Genomic DNA, 21,641 nt, shown 5'->3' on the forward strand with positions numbered 1-21,641 from the left:
GGATGAAGAGTACATATGTTGAGATGAGAATACCTACAGTTACTGGTTTGTCTCTACCTCAGCCATACATTTTAAGGTTCAAATAAAATTTCCCTCCATTACTAGTTTCTCTAAAATTGTATTAAATTTTTTTCTGCTGCTTCTAATTTGAAACCAGAATGATCATTAAATGAAAAACGACATGATGAGAACTTGAGAGTTGTTTTCTCTCCAGGAGAAACAGATGCTTCTCATGCAATATCAAAAATGAATTCAATATTATTTGTACAGATGGGATTTTGCATTCAAGCTTTCTTTTGGAACAGGTTCTAATGTAATAGGACGTAACTTTCAGATAACGTGCTAGTGGAAGATAATTCATGAAAGTTTTTTCTATGCAATTGGGACCTGGACTCAATCTGAGACTTCTCTTGTAGGACAGAAAGAATTATATTGTCAGATTTTTAAAACATTTTACCTTAATGGGGCACATGGAAGAGAAATAATTTTTTGATGTCAGTTGAAAGAATTCTATTTGGATTTTACCCAAAATTCAGATGGTGAAAAGGAGAGATACCCTTGTTAAGTTTACATAGGTTGTGGTTCAGAGAACGTAAGACAGCAAGCAGCAAATCAACGAGACAAGGAAGGAAAGTCTAATGCTCACCAGGATTGAGGATTGGACACGTGCAGCCTCTGTTTGTCCATGATTCTGGGTATAGTGTTCTCTTTCCTCTTAAGATCTTCAGTTTGGTGGATTTTAAGACTTTTTTAATCTTCACGTTGACCTCAGCATGAGAACCTTTATCATGAGCTGATAAAATCTTTATTTTTAGCACTGTAACAATATGATTCCAAAAGTCAAAATATATAGAATGAACCCTGCCTTCTAAAATTTGAACAACTTAAATATGCATTTCAGTATATACTGGAAAGCTGACTTAATGATGATCAGAATGTAGAAATTTGCTTAAAAATCATTAGCTCATTCATTTTTGCATTGACTTCAACTCACTTATGTTAACTATATTATTTCTTGGGTGATTTCAACTTCTACTCCCTCCTGTATCACTATACTAGTAGGATATCAGTCATTTGCCTTCTGCAAATATAATCAAGTATGTTCTGCTATCAAACCTATATAGAAAGAAATAGGAAGTAGAATTGTTATCCTGGTTCTTATTTAAATTTTAATTATATTATGCTTTTACACTGTATAAAGTTATGACAGAGAGCAAAGTGTTATGAGAACCAACTTTTTGTTTCATTAATTCTTTGTATGGTTTTTTTGGTTCCTATTTCATTGATTTCAGCTCTTATTTTTATTATTTCTCTCCTATTTGTTTTGGGATGAGCACAAAGTGTTATGAGCAGAATATATTTTATATAGTCTAAAAGAGATTATATAGTGCTATCAATTATCTACTATTTTTTTTCCTCCTCTAGTGTACAATGAAAGCTGACAGGGGTTAGTGAAGTTGTTCCTCTACATGATGACAGAACTCGAGTATTCTTTTTAATTTTTTTAAGCAATTTCAAAAGTATTTTAAAACTGACACATAAAATTGTGCATATTTACAGAGACCTAGGTAAGATTTCAGTATATATATACATTGTGTTATGTTCAAATCAGAGTAAGCAGATCTACTCAGACATTTATCATTTCTCTGTAGTGCAAACATCAAAGTTCTTTCTTCTAGCTTTTCTTGAAATGTACAGTACAGTACAGTGTCATTACAGAGCTCAGTATCCTGCTTGACTTGTGATTCTACTGTGCTCTCCCATCTATGAGATGGATGTGGCTAAAGATTAAGTAATGCAATAAGCTGGGATGGAGAAGGAAACAGACCTAAGGAACACTAGAATGCAATTTTCTGTATCACTAGGTGAACTCTTGCAAATCATGATGAAAGACTATGTGCAATAAGAGAATCATTTCTTGGCTGATCCCATCTTCTGAGAATATAATTGTCACAAAGCTATCTTTATTGAATCATCAAAGTTTAGATTTCTAATGGGTCTTAGGACCTCCACCTAGTCTTGTGTGTTTTAGGAAATTCAGTGAACTGCTTATGTTAAGGGACTCCTTGGTTAGAGAAGAGTTTGGATTGGTCCCTGATGAGATGAACACAGGAAGAATATACAGCATAGTGCCTGGCTCATGGCGGATATTCACTGTGATTCTTCCACTAGCCTGTAGCCTGAGAGCAGGGCCTTGTCTGTTCACTGCTATCATTCAATAAATATTTGATAAAGGAATAAACAAGCCAAGTATTTTCTCCATTAAGCCAGAGACTAGAGGGAAGAAAAATTTTCCAAGCCTGAAGATGTAATGTACTCAATAATACAAAGAGTGTCATTACATCTTTAACAATGTTCACATTGTCTTAAGTGGAAAACTGATAACAGTTAATTGAAAGATTGGTTGTTGTTGAGAGCTGCCAATCCTATATGATAATAAGAACCTGTTGACATTTTCGCTGAACTGACTTTGGAGGAAATTGTCGTGTTTCCTGCTTTTAGTAATAAATGCCATTCCTTCTGAACTGTCTCTCCTTTATTGGGCTCTATACATTTCAAAAGCTCTCTTCTATTACTTGGCCAAGTTGGGAAGTAAAGAGAGGGAGCTGTGCATGTAATATTAGATAAGATTTATTTGGATTTTACCACTTACTTTTAAATCTTTTATGACATTAAATACAATGTTATCAAGAACTTAAATACTGTGCTTAGTTTCAGGAATTATGACTTAAAATTTTATCTTCATTGTAATGATTATTTCAGGCATATAAACCACAGAACAATAAAAAAAGCCACAAATGTCAGTCAAGAATGTGTTGGCAAGATAAGGTATCTCAATATATTTAATTGTAAATATAAGTCCATTTAGAATTTGAAGACAGCAACAGTCTTTACTTAGGACAGTACCATGTTCTTTTTTCCATATGATGTATTGTCCTGACATTTGAAAGGTAGAGTAGTCTAGAATATTCAGAGAAGTTAGAGAAGAAAGCTAAGTGGATAACTACTAGTCTTACTGACTCACAAATATATATATCCTCTTCTTCCTATTTTCCACGTATCTGGTATGTGCTAGGTAATGTGCTAATGTCATCAGCCAGGCCTCCCATTTCCTTAAAACTCTCTGTACTTGGTTTGAATTAGGTGATCTGAATCATTTGAGGACTCCAAACTCACCGTATGAATATTTCATTCCACAGAATGCCTTGGGATTTCCTAACACCTGTTCCTTACATTCACATTTACCTATAGAAAATAAAAGGAAAATGGTGTTAGTTATTTAAAAGGAAGGAAGGAAGGAAGGTAGGACCAGCAAGTAAATCCAGTTAACATACTCTTTTTTTTTTTCCAGTACTGGTGTTTGAACTCAGGGCCTACACCTTGAGCCACTCCACCAACCCTTTTTTTGATGATTTTTTTTTGAGCATCTCGTGAACTATTTGCCTGGGCTGGCTTTAAACCGCGATCTTCCGAGTAGCCACTAGCGCCTGGTGAGGTAACATGCTCTTTAAGCCTTGAGTGATCATACAATATAATCCATAAATATTAAGCAACTATGAAAGTCCTTCAAAAGAAGTAGTTTCTTTCTTAAATGAATTAGTTATCATCTAATAAAATATTAACCTGAGAAAATTATAGAAGGAAGAAACAATGTCATATTTCAATGCTTGTAACTGATGTTATGGTAAATACAGTCCAGTGTTATGAATGGGAACATACTACATGGATAATATACAGAGAAGACAATTGTCTTTTTTAAGGTAGTGTTCAAAACAACAAAAGTCATATAGAATAAAATGAATGGATAGCCCATTGAAGGTAATTGGACAGTAGTATTGGATGTTATCGTTTTGTAAGATTATTTATTTAGCACTCACGATGTGCAAGCCATAGTGTTTTTCCTTCGGGGTATAGAAAGACGAGCAAGATGCAATTCTTGCTTAAGGCTTATAAAATTCAGTAAGGCCAATGAAGTGAGTAATAGAAAGTGGCGAGTGGTCTATGAGAGGTACAACATGCTTGGGTAGGAGGTCACATATTGTTTGGGAAGATGGAAAAAGGCTTCATGGTTGAAGAAGGATTTGAAATGGACTTTCAAGAAAAAGTATTTTCTCCCAACAGTTGAATTATTTCTTATAGGTATTATATAGGAGCAATTTGCCAGGCCCTGTAGAAGACGTTCACAATGCACATAGATTACATATAGCACTCTCATACTTATCTATGTATGTTTCTTCTCTAGAGTGCACCTTGAAACAATGACTATAAGAAAAACAATGGTATGTCTTATTCATTTTTATGTTCCTAAAACTTAGAGCAGATGTGATCTTCATTTTTACTGATCTAACAATTGGATTTAGTGTCCCCCTTTCCTCTCCTCTCCTCTCCTGCTCTCATGTCCTGCATTTCATTAGCACTGAGTGGTAGCCACTAGCTCTTACTGAGGAGCATTTACTATATGCCAGGTACTTTAACAGCTTTTTCTCTGTTGGATTGGGGATTGAACCCAGGGTCTAGTGCACGCTGGAAAAACTCTCTACCCTGAGCTACAGCCCTAGCCTTACCAGGTGCCATTTTATTTCACACTAATTTACTCACTTAAGAGTCTTAACAGGTAGAAATTTGATAGGAATGTGGAGATAAAAGAGCGAGCAAAGCAATGTAAGAGTGGGTCTAACTGGGGCGGTGTCTGTTGATCAGACAATGTGGGTCGAACTGGAGAGGTGACTGTGGGTCGAGAAAGGAAGAAGTATCAAGCTGGGCATGGTGGCACATGCCTGTACACAATCCCAGCATTCAAGAGGCTGAGGCAGGAGGACCATGAGTTGGGGGCTAGCCTGGGCTACAACAGTGAGACTGGAAGTGGGGAAGGAAGGAAGGAAGAAGTGTCAAGAGATACTTCAGAGTTTGCTTGCAAATAGTGTTAATGGATTGGGTGATGGCAAGGATAAAGGAAAAATGAAAACGAACTTGGTAAAAATGAAGTTTTCTGCTAAGGTGGCCAAGGACTGTACTGTCACTAGCAAATAGGGAAGTTAGGAGGAGAGTATTCAGGGTTGCCTAATGTAAAGGCTTGTGGCAGCAATCACTTTTCTAGGTAACTTATTGAAAGGATATGGAGTAGTTCTCAGAAGGGAGAAGCAGCAGAAGAACCAGGACTCAGAAAGATCAGTAATCAGGAAGCCCCAGAGACTGCAGGAACAGCAGTCTCTCTTACAGCTTCGCCACTGGGGTCATGAACTCAAATCATCTAGACATTTTGCCATTTTAGCTCATGACTTAAATTCCAGAGAAAGAATGCATCTGATTGACTTCTCTAAGACTATATTAAATGGTGTTTCATGCCTTAAATCCCAGGTACTTGAGAGGTAGAGGCAGGAGGATTGTGCTTTGACTCCAGCCTGGGCACTTTGACGGTCTTTCTTTGGCTGCCTTACAATATCCCTTTGAGCTTACAGCTCAAATATTAAAATTTGTTTGTCAAACTGGGCATGGTGTACATGCCTGAACTCCCAGCTACTCAGGAGGCTGAGGCAGACGGATTACTTGAGCCCAGAGGTTGGAGACTAGCCTGAACAACATAGTGAAAAAACATCTCAGGAAAAAAAATTTGCTTGTTAGGTTTCAGTCCAGATGTATTTTCTTAAAAGAAACCTGGAAGAGGAGAAAAGCTTGTTTGGTTATACTACGTTACTAGAACTTTTTTTTATTGTTTTATTATTCATATGTGCATATAAGGCTTGGGTCATTTCTCCCCCCTGCCCCCACCCCCTCCCTTACCACCCACTCCGCCCCCTCCCTCTCCCTTTCCCCCCACCCCCTCAATACCCGGGAGAAATTATTTTGCCCTTATTTCTAATTTTGTTGTAGAGAGAGTATAAGCAATAATAGGAAGGAACAAGGGTTTTTGCTGGTTGAGATAAGGATAGCTATACAGGGCATTGACTCACATTGATTTCCTGTGCGTGGGTGTTACCTTCTAAGTTAATTCTTCTTGATCTAACCTTTTCTCTAGTTCCCAATCCCCTTCTCCTATTGGCCTCAGTTGCTTTTAAGGTATCTGCTTTAGTTTCTCTGTGTTAAGGGCAACAAATGCTAGATAATTTTTTAGGTGTCTTATCTTCACCCCTCCCTTGTGTGCTCTCACTTTTATCATGTGCTCAAAGTCCAATCCCCTTGTTGTGTTTGCCCTTGATCTAATGTCCACATATGAGGGAGAACATACGATTTTTGGTCTTTTGGGCCAAGCTAACCTCACTCAGAATGATGTTCTCCAATTCCATCCATTTACCAGCGAATGATAACATTTCGCTAGAACATTTTTAAAAAGGAGCATAGGTTATAGTTCTATGGTACCACTTAAAACCAGTTTTTGTTATTGAGGAAGTAAAATTTTCACATCTGGTGTTTTCTGCCTCTCAAGAAGTGGTTGAAATTAAGAGTATGAAGGGGCTGGAGGTATAGGTCAGAGGTAGAGTTGCCTGCCTAAATATCCAGTGCCCTGGGTTCCATCATAGCCCTGGAAAAAAAAAAAAAAAGAAAGGAAGGAAAGAAGGGAGAGAAGAAGAAAGGAAAGATTAGGGCATTTTATTGGCATACTGCTTTAAAAACACAGTTCAAGTTTTTATGGAAAGTTAAAGTAGATCCACAGTTAAGTAGGCACCTAAATTTGAGGATGAACTTGATTTTCAAGTGCTTAAGAAACTGCCCATCATTTTTTGTTGAAGACAGATGCCCAGGACCACTTTCCTACACCCAGTGGGAACGCTGCTGTTTAGCCGGAAACTGAACAAAGTCTCTCTCCATCTGGAGCGCATCGAGATGAGTCTCACAGGCTCTCTGGGGACATCATAGACCACGCAGCTGTGGCGAACACGAGAGTCTGGAGTTGTTCTGGTGCCAAAACACTGTGCTTCCTGCTGCCAGCTCCCTCATAACAAGTCTGATGGGCTTAGTGACGCACTACAGGCCTAAGAACCCCATTGTTACAGATTTGGTTCAGCAGACGACATGGGGAATAATAGAAAGCCATTGTTTTAGTAAAGTAGAAGATCTAAACACCCAGCAATGTTTCACAAAAGAGAAAACAAAACAGACATTGCCTATGTAAAAGTCTAGACATATCTCCGTGGATTAGAAATGAGTGAATGTGTAAAAGGGAAGGGTCCCTAAATCCTACATCTTTTGCTTCTGGTTTCAGAATGGGGCAGCAGTGGCCAGGAATTCAGATCTTAAGGAACTAAGGGACAAAAGAGGGACACTTTAAGGACAGAGACTGGGTAAGGCTCCTCTTGCTTAGAAAATGAGGTTGGAAATAGAAACAAAACCAAACTATGGTTGCTCAGGACCTGGGTCTTTCATTTTTTAGCAAGCTGCAGGCTAGCTTCATGGATGATAACTGCACAGTCACACTGGGTTCTATGCTGAGAAGGATCTTGTACTTGATTTAAATGCTATGTGTGTCACCTTGAAATCTGTAATCAGTTTTAAACAAGGTGCATTTCAACTAGCACTGAGTCCTGCAAATTATGTACCTGGTTTTGTAAGTAGCCTCAAAATGGATCCAAGTTGCCCTCCTTGTTTTCAAAGAAGAGGTATAATACAATGAAATAGATTAGAGATCATCGATAAAATGGTCTAAAAATCCCTGTTTGGCCAGGCACCGATGGCTCACACCTGTACCTCCTAGCTATTTGGGAGGCTGAGATCAGGAGGATCACAGTTTGAGGCCAGCCCAGGCAAACAGTTTGTGAGATCTCATCCCCAAAATAACCAGAGCAAAATGGTGTGGTTAAAGCAGTAGAGTGTCTGCTTTGCATACATGAAGTCCTGAGTTTCTGTTACCACACATAAAAAAACAAAAAAACTTTAAAAACCCCTATGCTTGAGCAATTAAGTATACATAATAGACAACTCAGTGAGTTACAAAGATATTTTTAATGGAAACCACAGAAATTTATAACTGAATGATAGATAAAATATTGCATATAAAAACCTTAAGAGTACTTGTTGAAAACAAGAATGACTAAACTTAAAGGAGTAAATCACTGAACTCACAAAACTAGAAAAGGAATAAACAAGCAAACTTAAAAATCAGATGAGAAATTAGTGAAATTAACACAAATGAAATAGATGAACTGAACCAGAAGTTGTTCTTTGTAAAGCAATTAAGGTCAACAATGTTGATTAAACAACAAGAAAAAAGTGCAAGAATAAGGTTAGGGACAAAAAGGAGACTTAACTACCTATTGAGTAGACTGTGAATATGTTTACACATGAATATTATGTATAACTTTATGCCAATAAAATTTTTAAAATGAAATTGATAATTTTCCATAAAACTTCATCAACACCAATTCAACAATAAAATAAATTGATAACCATGGAAGATATTGAACCAGTAATTAAATGTTTTCCTCTACTTACAAACACCATGCTACGATGTTTTTTTATTTTTAGTTTTTTTTGGGGGGTTGTTATTGGAGTTTGAACTCAGGGCCTTGTGCTAGCAAGGCAGTCACTCTTCTGTTTGGGCCACACCCCCATCTCTTTTTGCTTTAGTTATTATTCGATGAGGGTCTTACATTTACGCCTGGGCCCTTGGATGGCGATCCTCCTATTTATGCTTCCTGCATAGTTGAGATGACAGGGGCCACCAGGACCAACTTCTATTGGTTGACATGGGGGTCTCATGAACTTTTTGTCCATGCTGGCCTCCAACAACAATCCTTCTTATGTCTGCCTCCCAAGTAGCTAGGATTATAGCCACGAGCCACTGTGCCCAGCTCAAGATGGCTTTATAAGTAAGTTCTAGCATTCAAGCAGAAGACTCGCAGTCATGCACTAATAGTGATGTTCCTGTCATTGATGGACTACATACATTCATCAGTGCTGTGCTCCCATAAGATTGTATTACTTAGTGAGGTCACAGCTGTCTTAATTTATGAAAGGACACTATGGTGTTTGCACAGCAACAAAATCACCCACGATGCACTTCTCAGAACACGTCTCCTCCCTCATTAAGTGACTCATGATTGTATTTTTATATAAATTATTTCAGATGACAGAAAAAAATGGAGTAAGGGATCTCCTTACTCACCCTAACATAGATAGTTGACTAATTATAGACCAAGTACATTATAAACATAGATATAGAAGTCTTAAGCAAATAATAAACAAAAACTTTTGGAGATCAAGTTCAGCAATGAGTGAATAAAAATACATCATGACTGACAAACATTATCCTAGGACTAAAATAATAGCTGATACCAGCAAAGTCTTATTTTGAAATACCACATTAATAAATTCTAGGAGAAAAAACCATAATTTTCTTAGCAGGTACAGAAAAGGCAGTCCACTAAATACAAAACTCATTAATAAATAGACAAACAATAAAATTAGGAATAGAAGAGAATGGCTTTTACTTGATAGGCTGCCTATCAAAAATCAACATCAAATATCAAATTATTGAAAATTTCAAAATATTTGTAACAACCCTGGGAAAACATTAGACTAGTGGCTGTACCCAATGAGACAAGGCAAGGAAATAGAACTAAAGCAGACAAAACAGTCTTTATTTGCTAATGACATGATACTGTATGTTTAAAAATCCAAGATAATCTGTAAACAATTGTATTTAGTAATCAATTCAGCAAGGTTGCTGAATATAAGACCAAAATGCAAAACAGTAAGTAGTACTCTCTTCTCTCATTGATAACTACTTAGAAAATTCAAGTAGAACTAAGATTCCACCTCACCCCTGTTAGAATAGCCATCATTAAAAACACCACTAACAACAGGTGTTGGTGAGGATGTGGGAAAAAAGGAACCCTCGTACACTGCTGGTGGGAATGCAAGCTGGTGCAGCCACTCTGGAAAAAAATTTGGAGACGTCTTTAAAATCTAAACATAGATCTGCCATACGATCCGGCAATCCCAATTCTGGGGATATACCCAAAGGAATGCAACACAGATTACTCCAGAGGCACTTGCACACCCATGTTTATTGCAGCACTATTCACAATAGCCAAGTTATGGAAACAACCAAGATGCCCCACTACTGACGAATGGATTAAGAAAATGTGGTATTTATACACAATGGAATTTTACTCAGCCATGAAGAAGAATGAAATCTTATCATTCTCAAGGAAATGGATGGAATTGGAGAACATCATTCTGAGCGAGGTTAGGCAGGCTCAGAAGATCAAAAATCGTATATTCTCCCTCAAATGCGGACTTTAGATCTAGGGCAAATACAGTAATGTGGTTGAACCTGGGTCACATGATAAGGGGAAAGCACACATAGGAGGTATGGGGATAGGTAAGAAACCCAAAACATGATAGTATTTGATGTCCCCACTCCAGAGGAACTAATACAGAAACCTTAAAGCGACAGAGGTCAATATGAGAAGGGGATCAGGAACTAGAGAAAAGATCAGTTAGAGATGAATCAACTTGGGTTTTGTAACACATTTATACATGGAAGCAATGCTAGGAATCTCTCTGTATAGCTATCCTTATCTCAACTAGCAAAAACACTTTGTCTTTCTTATTATTGCTTATACTCTCTCTTCAACATAAATAGAGATAAGGAAATGACCCAAGCCTTGTATGCACATATGAATAATAAAAGAAAAAAAAAATAAATAGAGATAAGGGCAGAACAGATTCTGCCTGGAGGCGAGGGGGTGGGGAGAGGGAGGGGGCAGGGGGATGGGGGGAGAAATGACCCAAACAATGTGTGCACATATGAATAAACGATTAAAAATTTTTTTAAAAGTGAAAAAAAAAGAAAATTCAAGTAGAGAACACTTTCTAAGTTGCAATAAAATCTATATGGTATTTGGGAGTAAATTTAATAAAGAAACGTAAGACTTTTTTGGAGAAAAAAAAGACATGTAGAAAGACATGTTCATATTTGGAACTATTCAATATTATAAGCTATCATTGTTTTCAGAATAACCCGTAAGTCAGTGTAATTGCAATCGTAATTTCAACAGAGGTTTCATGGGACTTATTAGGCTAAATCTACTTTCACATGCAAGAGCAAAGAGCTAAGATTTCAAGAAAGAACAAAATGGAGGAACTTGCCATATCAGGTATCAGGACTTATTATAAAGCTGTAATGAGCCATTGTGGTACTGGCTCATGAAATGTGATAGACAAGATATAGATCCATACATATATACAGTAGACCTTGGTCCCATGGGTTCCAAAGAGACCGCCATTGAGGGAAAAACCATCAGTGTTCAGGATGCACAGAATTCAGTGCTGCACTGAAGATGTTTGATTCATTTTTCACATAACATATTGCCCAACTTCTGCCTAAGACACGTGGTCTTTTGACAAATTTAGTATTTTCACTTTATCACTTCAATTAAGCAGATTCAGTTTTACCTTGCCTTTGGGACACCTTTGCTTTTTTGGGGAGGCATATTTCCATAAAATTAAAGGCAGACAAACACTCAGCAAATCACATAAGGACTTAAGTACAACTGACAATAACATGGGCATGACTGGGAGCTTTTCCACATCAACTGAGTTGTGTAATGCAAGCATGGGAATTTAAAATTTTTGTATTTGAGATTTTGATTTTCAAAATTTGTCATTGTTTTCTGACCATTCTTGGTCAAAACTGTGTGGAATAAATCTGGGGGATTACTGTATAGATGTATGTTGGTATGTCATACATATATAGAAAGTTGATTATGACAAAGTCACATTACAGTAATGACCCCAGCTATCCATTCCCATGACTATTTTAGACAGTGTCATCAATGACTGCTATTCTCCTGTTCTCAATTTCAGGCATCCCCTTCTTAGGTGATCTCTACATCCCCATTGTCCACCTTGCTTCCAGCTCCAACAATCCTGTGAAACCCTGAAATCTACTGACCCTACTTTTCACCCTCACATCTCTCCTTACTCAGTGCAAATTTCAGGAATAATCATTGCCTTCTGCTGCTTCATTTCTGCCTGGAAAACTTCCACCTGGATTAAATCCAACTTTTTGCTTATGACTACAACCACAATGCGGAATGTGTCTAGGGAAAACATCATCCGTGCTAACTGGTGTTATGTTAAATGCTATACCTTTGTTCAAAACCCTTCAGAAGCTTCCATTTTACTCCAGGTAAATGCCAAACTCCTTACAATGGCCTACACAGACTCCATTCCATCTCCTCTGTTATTCTCCCCTGGCTTACATTGTTCCAGTTGTTGTGTCCTGAATAAACCAGGCCTGCTCCCACCTCAGAACTTTTGAACTTGGATCTTCTGTTTAAATTCTCTTTCCTCTGTTTCCTGTATGGCTCACTTTCTTACTTTTTTTAGTTCCCTTTTCCTATAAAAAGGTGACATTCATAGGGAATCACCCTATTTAAAGAATACCCCTCCTAAGCACTTTATGCTCCCACTCCTGTTTTATTGTTTTATTATATTAAACATCTATCATACTAAATATTATATTTATTTATTATCTGTCTTCTGCCTGAATGTAAGCCACCCAGAAGCAGGGAGTTTTGTCTGATTTGTTCACTTACTATATTTACATCCCTGCCATATAGCTTAGATGCTCAATAAATATTTATTAGATGAATGAATGAATTTATAAAGAATTCCTTAGCTATATTTCACTTTCATACTTATGGGGAGGGGCTGCTACTTTATTAAAACTCTGAACTAAAGGGTGCCCTTCCCAGGACCCAAAAGCTGACCCCTGGTTTGTCACATTTACTCAAGATCAGACCTGGGAAATAGGATATTGAGTTACATTTGTCTCACCTGAGTGTCGAAGTGCAGAAAATCCTTGCTCATCCTCCCAGTCCCAGGTTGGCTCACTCTTATTGTGCATGGAATGGAAGTCAGGGATTTCATGATACCAGTCGATGTCTGTGCTGCTAATAAAACAGAAAATTATGAAGAATTTATTAAGGAATTGTTTTGGAACTTGAGTAGAAATGAATTTATTCATTGAGAGTCAAACCTTATCATCTACCTTCCCATACTTTCACTTTTCAGAAAGCAGTAGTAATTTATTTTCAAAATGAACTAGATGATCTCTAGAATCTTGGAAGGACAAATTATTTAACTCTAAAATTTGACAAAAATTCTTTAAAGATGTCCAAATATATCATGCTCTCCTAATGGCATGCAAGATTTTCCAAATCACTACCAGATCGTCAAAAGAATCTGAGCTACACATAGATGAGAGCAAGAGGCATGCATGTTCACCTGCTGATGCAGTCTCCCGTGAGAGGGTCGCAGCTCCCTGCACAATCACAGGGTCTGCAGCCATAGTCTCCGAAGCCCCAGTATCCCACCATACACCTGTCACAATGTGGCCCTGCAACCCCAGGCTTGCAAGGGCAGTCACCATTGCTTGGGTCACAGAATGTCACTGAGCTGAAAGGAAGGACAGCTGATCCAATGGGATGGCAGGAACATGCTGCAACAGAGAGAACACACAAGGACTGATGAGTGATTGTAGGTCATCTGTGTGCAGATTTGGTCTGGCAATCTCCAAATCACACCATATTTCTGAGACTTCTCCTTTGGCCAGTTGGTGGATGCTCAGAGAATGAAAACCACTTATGTTACAGATACGACGGAATCAGAAAAAGCATGTCTGCTACAAAACAAACAAAAAGCCCCTATGTAATAAATTCCACCATTGAAGGCTTTAAATATGAATGCCTTTTGGGTGAGGCAATGAGGATTAGCCAGAGAAGAAGACAGAGAAGGAGCAGCCAGTGGAAAAAAAAAAGAAAAAGCGCAGATGATGTTATTGAAGCAAAAGAAAGTTTTAAGGAAGAGGGCAACATCGACTGTCAAATGCTGATAAGTCAGGGAAAATGGGGAATGGGAATGGGTTATTGCATTTAACAACATGAACACCATTGGTGTCCTTGATAGGAACAATTTCAGTACAATAGTGAATGGGGAATGTAATTGAAAAGAACTCAGGAGACAATGGGAGAAGAGGAATTTGTGTGTGAGAACAGACACAGAAATAAGGCATAAGCTAACACAGGATAAGGGTATGAACTCAAGTGAAGATTTGGGTTTTTGTTTGGTTTGTTTTAAAATGGGAGAAATTATACCATATTTTATGCTTGATGTTGATGGAAATGATCTAGTAGAAAAGGAGAAACTGATGACCAAAAGAGAGATGGGAGATAGTTGGAGGGATATTTACTTGAGTAGGGAAGGGAGTATAGGGTCTGATGCAGAAAAGGTCTTAGGTAGGAGCATGATCAGTTCACCTGTGGCAGCATGGAAGGCAGAGCCCATGGACACAGATGGAGGTAAGGGAATAAATGCAGTGAATGGGTTGAGGGGCTGGTGGGATTTTTCTTTTGATTGCTTATATTTTGTGGATGAAATAGGAAGCAAGGTCATCAGGTGAGAGAGATAATGGAAGTCTGAGGAGTGGAAGAGAGAATTAGGAAGTGAAGTATAATTAATTGCCAGGCAGCATCCATAAGAGAGGAAAGTTGAGTTTAAGCTGGGTGGGGTTAAACTCAGCTCCTCAGACTAGAATGTATAATAGTCATTTCTGTACGTCCTTCTCCTCAGGTCTCTCCCTCCTCCCAGAATGGCCTACTGCACACAGTTTGCCAATCTTCAGCCACTTTGCTTTCTTTGCTCCTAGGACAGCATAAATGGCTTATTAGGTCCAGTACAAATTCATGTACTTGACCTCAGTTGGGTCCCTTAACTGATGCTCAACAACTATATTCAATGCTACCTGGAATTAAAAAAAATATTCCTCACATGGTTATCCCAGAATGATCCCAGGCTGTTCCATTCATCTTATCCACTTAGTCTGATGATTCTGATGCACTGACAAGGTCCTTTCACCCTCTACCTCAGAATCTCTTCATCTTCATCTTTCTACTCCTTCTTCTAGAACCAAGTGAGAAATGTTGGGAGAGATCTTAGTTTATGCCCCTGTCTCCTACTAGCTTGTGATTCCAGGCAAGGCATTTAACTTTTCTGAACCTTGCTTTCTTCACTGTGATATCTATAGCCTGTAGAGATTTCATGAGGTTGAAATTACTTAAATGAAATGCCATCAGCAAGATGTGTAGCACAGTGCCGGATATGGAACAGGCCAACTCTCTCTGCCATGTCTTATAACTAATATTCTGAATCCCACTCTATCTTTTTTTCCCCTACAAAACTTCATTTACTGATAATTTTGTCATGAAACTCCATCTGACTTCAGTCTCCACTACCCAACTGTATGACTTTAGTAAGATATCCACCTTGTCATTTTAATTCCTTTGACTCTAAAAACGGAAATAAGAATATACCTATCCTCATATATAGACATAAGAAGGAAAGAAGATCATTTGTCCAAAGCCATTAGTGTGGTATCTGGCACACAGTTTACTAGTAGTAAAGTGAACTAATTAATGCAATAAAAATTCTTATAGAGACACAAGACTCATGTGTGAGAAGTGATACCAGCTTTCAAGGAACTCATAATCTTGTAGGGGAAACAGAGAAGTAAACAGAAGTTTCCATGTAATGTGATATGCTGGACAGAGGTATGCATGGACAGCCAGGGGCGCACAGAGGAAGATGATGACACAGGCTGAGAGAACCACAAAGGGCTCACAAAGAAGGGCTTGTTAGATAATGTATGAGCCAGGTCTAAAAGACAAATAGGAGTTTTCAAGTTAAAAAGGAAGGGGAAGGTAGGCAGTTGCTTATTCCAGCTTGGCTTGTATTTTTTAAAAAATAATTTTCGCTTTTAATTATATTGAAAACACCGTAAGAGGTACCATCGTAGCCATTTTTAGGCATACAGTTCAGTTTACCCCCATTGTGCTCTATGTTTCTGAATTATGTGGAAGCTCTTACTTCTTCCTGGAAATGCTCAGCTCCTTCCTGCCTCAGTACCCTTGGCCATGTCTGCACCACCTTTCCTCATCTTGTCCATCTAGATTCTGACATGCTTTTCTGTCCCACTCCCTCCAGTTAGTCACTCTCTCCTCTGTGCTGCCTCTGTTCTGTGTATATATTTCTATTTTGTGTGCCACGGTACCTGATTATTTTCTGTTGCTATGTCTGTCTCTCTTACTCTTAGGCTTGGAATCTTTGACAGGAGGATCTTTATCTTCTTATTTTGGTTTTTGAGGCACTGGAATTGTGTCTGCTACCTCATCTGGTAGTAGATGCCCAAATAAGCATCTATGGATTGTCCTGAAGGACATTCCAGGCTGTGGGATTATATGTGAAAGATATGTCTTATTTGGAGAATGTGAAAAGTGCAGTGTGTCTGGTGTACCCTGCATGGAAAGCACCTGAAGGGAGATGGGACAGAACAAAAACCTATAGAGTTGGGATGGATGGGATTAGGATTCTAGGTTGTGAAAGGGCCCATTCCAAGAAGTTGAACTTTGTCCTGTGGGTGTAATGAACCATAGGAAGTTTTAGAATGGATGAACCATAGGAAGTTTTGCCACTTTGGTGCCATGGTATAGATTAGATTGGTAATAGGAAAACCAAAGAAATAAGAGATAACATGGGCATGACTAAGGCAGTAGGTGTGGGAATGGGAGAAAAGCTTACAAAGGGCATGGAGGAAAATATAAAGGACTTTGAAAGGAAAACATAAAGTGTTTGACAGGTTAGCAGGGTTTGTTGAGTGTGTGTAAGGCAGCATTTATCTATTCATTCAGTTACTCACAAACACCTAAGGACCAGCTACTTTGTGCTGGGTAAGTACTGAAAAAACTGCTAAGGATCTAATGTGAACAAGACAGGCTGACCTTTGAAGAGATCAGTGGTTTAAAAGAAAGTTATTGCATATAAAAAACTTACTAATACAAGAAGAGAAATAAAAATTTTAGCCTTTAAAATACTGGCTTCACAGAAGATTGGCTTCATTTAAATTCATGCAGTTATGGTATTGTTGGTTCAAAATTAAAAGTCTTTTTGGTTGGGTTTTGTTATAAGGACATCAGGCATTTTCTCTAAAGCTATCAAAGCAGCTTTGATTTGTCATTTTTAATTAAGAAACAATTTGGAGGGATTATATGTTACATAAATATGTCAAAGTATTATATTCAAAACAACACAGAAATGTCTTTAAATGAAGTCACATATAAAAGTATATAAGTTTCCTGATTTCGAGATAATAAGCCAATAGTTACTGTATCATTTAGTTAAGTCAATTCGGTTCTTGATGGCAGCTAGGGGAGTTTCAGTAGGACTGAGTCCCATACATGGGAGCATGGTATTCCACCACCATATATTTTCCACTAATAGAAAATCCGAACATTTCTCAGAGTTCACCTCTCTGAGAGGTGTAGGTATTTAAAACCTACATACATTTCAGGAATGGCCAGAGAGGAATGCGATTCTATCACATGTGCTAGTGGATTTCTGTCAATGTGACTTTTTGCATAATTACCAGATAAAAATACCACTGGGAAACTATGCAGAACTAGCTCCAGGCAGAAGGCCTGACACCTTTCAGTTTGCACACTAAGTCTTGCCTTGTATACCTAACTCTTGAAGTTTGGTAGCAGTCGATATCTGACATGCATAATCTGCATTTCTTATTTTCTTCCACTGTGCAAGTATATATCTCCTTGCTTGGGTTGAGGAAGAACTTCCTTAGGTTCTGGCTTAGTTATATTTGTACTTATTCTAAAAATGCAACCTGAGCACACACTTTTTGACGATGAGTGTCAAAGTTATGACAAAGAGCAATGTAACTCCTTGACTTCAGCTTCGTCTTCTTGTTAGACATGAACCCCAATAGTGACGATTCACCAATGATTGTATATTATCATTCTGAATTTATTCTTTTTCATTATGATTTTTAGTGTATACAGGTGAAGTGAACTGTCCTTAAAAGCTGAAATGGTGCTTTAAGTGGCAAACATATTTTCAGTAGTAGAGTGGGCCTGTCTGGGTGACAAATCATCCTTTTTTTTTTTGGTGGTGCTGGGGTTTGAACTCAGGCACTTGTGCTTGCTATTGCTAGGCTGGTGCTCTACAACTCGAGCCATGCCTCCAGTGGCCCAGAGAGCAGACTGCTCATTTTTCTTTTCTTTTTTTTTTTGGTGATACTGTCTTTTTTTTTTTAAGCTTTTGCTTGCTTTATTTAATTCCATATAAATTTCTTTCAGTTTCTACAATCAGTTAGCTAAAGAGAAAGCAAAACAAGAAAGTTATGCTCAAAACAGAGCCAGAAGAAAAGAATTTCATAAGGTGAGCCAGGGCATCCCTCCAATTTTTCATGTCTATGGCATACCACAACTGAAACAGCTAAATTTAATTTTTATTCCCTCTATGGGAAACACTAGAGAAACTTAGAGCCAATAAATATATGCTGGCTTTCTACAAACAGTGTAAAGGTTTTTTTTTTTAATGTATAATATTAGGCAAAATTAAAGTCAATAAATTTTTATTTAAGGAATTTCAAATGTTGTGTTTCTTTCACTGTACATCAAGGGCACCACGGTTCCTCTAAGGCTGAAATTCAAGATTTCTCTTCATGACAGACATTTAAAAAAGAACTGATACTTAATTCAGTTGTCCTATAAGCCCACAATTCTTATATTTTGGCTTCTTTTATCTCCACTTGAATTACAGACATACTGATGACAACTTCAGAGTTCCCATCTGCGATCTTGGGATCTAACTTCTTTAAGAAACTTATTTTTGGATCACTTTTAGGGTAGATGAATCTGCCTGGTCTTAACAGCTGACACCCTACTTCTCTACCACGAATGAGTTCAGATCATACTCATTCTTGTTACACTCAGGAATAGTACAGATCTCTGTGATATGCCAATATAGTAAGACATGTCTTCAACTCTAGACCTCATGCTCTCAAAATAGAAGGCTTTTTTTTTTTTTAAAGCCATCTTCATGTATCACAACATGAAAACTGGAATGCTGATTCAATATAGTTGAGAGTTCTTTCATGACCTATACTTTTTAAAAAATGATCCACTGTTTATTCTTGGAACCCAACTTAATGGTATCAATATCCCCATCACTTTAAACTGTCTTAGGTATTATCATATTTCTTCCTATATGTATCAAAATTTGTACTTTTGTGTAAAGGAGGATTTATTTTTTTGCTCTGTCTAGGTACTGGGGTTTGAACTCAGGGCCTCCTGCTTGCTAGACAGGTGCTCTACCACCTGAGCCATACTCCCAGCTCTATCATGCAATATTGGAGTCATCATTTATCCCCCCCCACCAAAAAAAAAACATTTGCCTTAAAGCTGTTCTCACCTACAACCATGCTGGCAAAGCAAAATTATTATAAACGTTATTTTATTTCTCAAATAATGTCACAAGCATTCTTTAATAATGCAAATGACTTACTCTGAATAGTGCATTATTTAGTAGGAAGGCCTTTTGGAAGAAAATCTAAAGTAATAATAAAAAAAATTCAAAGCAGATGAGATGGAGGAAATGAATACTTTATGAAAGAGTTCACAACGGGTTTCTTTCCAACATTGAATTTAAATCATTGCTAAGTGTGATGCAGATTTGAAATACAGATATATGTTTGTAGTAATGCATCTATGATGTGAAGCACTGTCTCTCTAAGGAGCATTTACAGGAAAGGGTTAGGATGTGAACTGCTCTGAAGATCTAGCAGGAAATACAACTGTTTTTTGGGTTTTGTTTGTTTGTTTGTTTTTGGCAGTACTGGGGTTTGAACTCAGGGCTTCACGCTTACTAGGCAGGTGCTCTACCACTTGAGCCACTCCAGTAGCCAACACAACTGTTAATGACACATTTTTAAACAACCTTGTGCATTCGTAGACTATAAAGCTTAATATTTGTTTTAACTACAAAGGCTAACAATAAATACAGCTGTTTAGAAATTGTCTATAAGATCTCTTAGGAAAACAGAAGAATAAAATAGAGACAATATAGTAAAGTTGCAACAAGCAACTGTGTGAGTTCAAGTCCTGGTCATGAGGCATAGTCTTTGTAAGACTTTATGAAACCTGTCAACTCTCAGTTTTCTAGTGAAGTAAAAATAATAGTATCTGTGCCACAGTGTTGTTGAAGATTGAATGAGACAGTGTATTTCGAAAGGTATTAAGCAGTGGTGGCACCAAATTATAAAGAAATAACCACTATTATTACCTGAAGGAAACACATTAGTTTTAAAATGCCCACCGTCAGTCCACCTGTCTGTCCACCCATCTATCCATCCATCCATCCACTCATACTTTCACCAAAGCGTTCTTGAACTTAGTTTTAACACAAGCTGTGCTAGGAGCTAAAGATACTCAATCATATTTTTTCAGTGAGGAAAAATCAACATACCAACAAATAAAGGGCAGCAAGTGTTATAACAGAGGCCAGCATGCATGAGAACACAGAGGAAAGAGCTATCAATTACCTTGTTGCACATATGGACTGGTTTTTAAGGAAATGATTTGACTGGCTTTTCTAATGGCCTCCTTGCCTTGTACCTGGGAGGAATGTGGTGACAAACTGAAGGACAGCTTTTTGTCTATTCTAAGTCCTTTAGGATTAAATTACTTCCCTATTACATATACGCTCCTTTCTTGGGTAAAAACGTCAACCTACCATCCCTCATGTTATAGATGGGTGCATGTTGCAAAAAAGAAGGGTGTGATATATGGTCCTGCTGCTTCCAGGAAGACACACTGCACTGTAATGTAAGACAAGACTCACACTGTTCACCTGCCTGAACAGAAGTATGTAAAGGTAAGTGCAAGACGGCCAGGAACTTCTATGGCTCTCATTATTCTGAGGGATTGCTAAAGACTTCGGTGAGGGAGTCCAATGAAACCATTGCTGCCCTTTCCTCTTTATTCTCACCTTCACCAGAACTCTAGGCACCTCCTTGCCTGTCTTCCACTTCTGGAGTGATCCATGATATCACGCTTGCTTCAGAGACAGTCAGAATAGCTCAGCATCTAACATCTTTCAAGTTCTCAGGAGTCCTCAGGATTACCTGATAGCGCTAACTTTTGCTATTCTGCTAGGAAAAGCTGCACTGAGAGCAAAATACCCTGAAAATATTTGCTCCTGATTTAGCTTTTCTAAAAACAGAATTCAAAGTTCAAGGCCCTTAGCTGGCTGGGAAAGAAGTGGCTGCTCAAGACCTTTCACCACTACCCGGTGGCCACTCCCTCAGCTGCTCAGCTCCCAACATTGTTTTCTCCTGAAAAGGCCAAGGCCCTACAGAATTTCTGATGGGGGGAATTTTTAATAGCAAAGGCATTTCAAAAGCTGCACAGTAGCCTGCTGAGGTTCTTAACATAACTTAAGGGAGATGACTCTGAAATGTGGCTCCAAAAAAAGAGGAAATAGCATGAATTGTTACATTAAATTTGTGAAGTTAAATAGAAGATGAAGGGAATCTTCTATTTTTTTTTGTCCTGGTTATTCCTTTCCTTCTACTATCAACTATTTTTGCTAAGGATGAATAGCTAGAAATAAAGGAAAATTTGTAAATGAACCTTACTCTGTGAAGGTAATGTAGTTCCTAGGGAACATTTTTCAATTGATCCTTGAAATATTATATACATTATGTTCAGTGATAGGTAGTTCCACAAGATTCAAGATCTATTTAATTTCCAATAAAATTATGCTTGAATAACCCAAATAAGTAATCC

General features: G+C 37.9%; 1 protein-coding gene across 5 annotated transcripts in view; it reads right to left on the reverse strand.

Annotated features, from left to right (window-relative positions):
- Nucleotides 1-21,641, reverse strand: part of Ntn4 (netrin 4) — a 113,255-nt gene that overhangs the window by 6,007 nt on the left and 85,607 nt on the right. For 4 of the 5 annotated variants that reach the window (XM_074084161.1, XM_074084162.1, XM_020164004.2 and 1 more), the window contains exons 6-9: nucleotides 13,234-13,447; nucleotides 12,784-12,899; nucleotides 3,178-3,246; nucleotides 647-817 (exon numbers count right to left, since the gene is read on the reverse strand). In XM_074084161.1, the coding sequence (XP_073940262.1) occupies nucleotides 647-817; nucleotides 3,178-3,246; nucleotides 12,784-12,899; nucleotides 13,234-13,447 (570 nt within the window). The remainder of the gene's footprint in view (nucleotides 1-646; nucleotides 818-3,177; nucleotides 3,247-12,783; nucleotides 12,900-13,233; nucleotides 13,448-21,641) is intronic. The other variant, XM_020164014.2, reaches the window with a different exon arrangement.

This window comes from Castor canadensis, chromosome 8 (genome assembly GCF_047511655.1).
Source record: "Castor canadensis chromosome 8, mCasCan1.hap1v2, whole genome shotgun sequence".
NCBI classification, from domain to species: domain Eukaryota; kingdom Metazoa; phylum Chordata; class Mammalia; order Rodentia; family Castoridae; genus Castor; species Castor canadensis.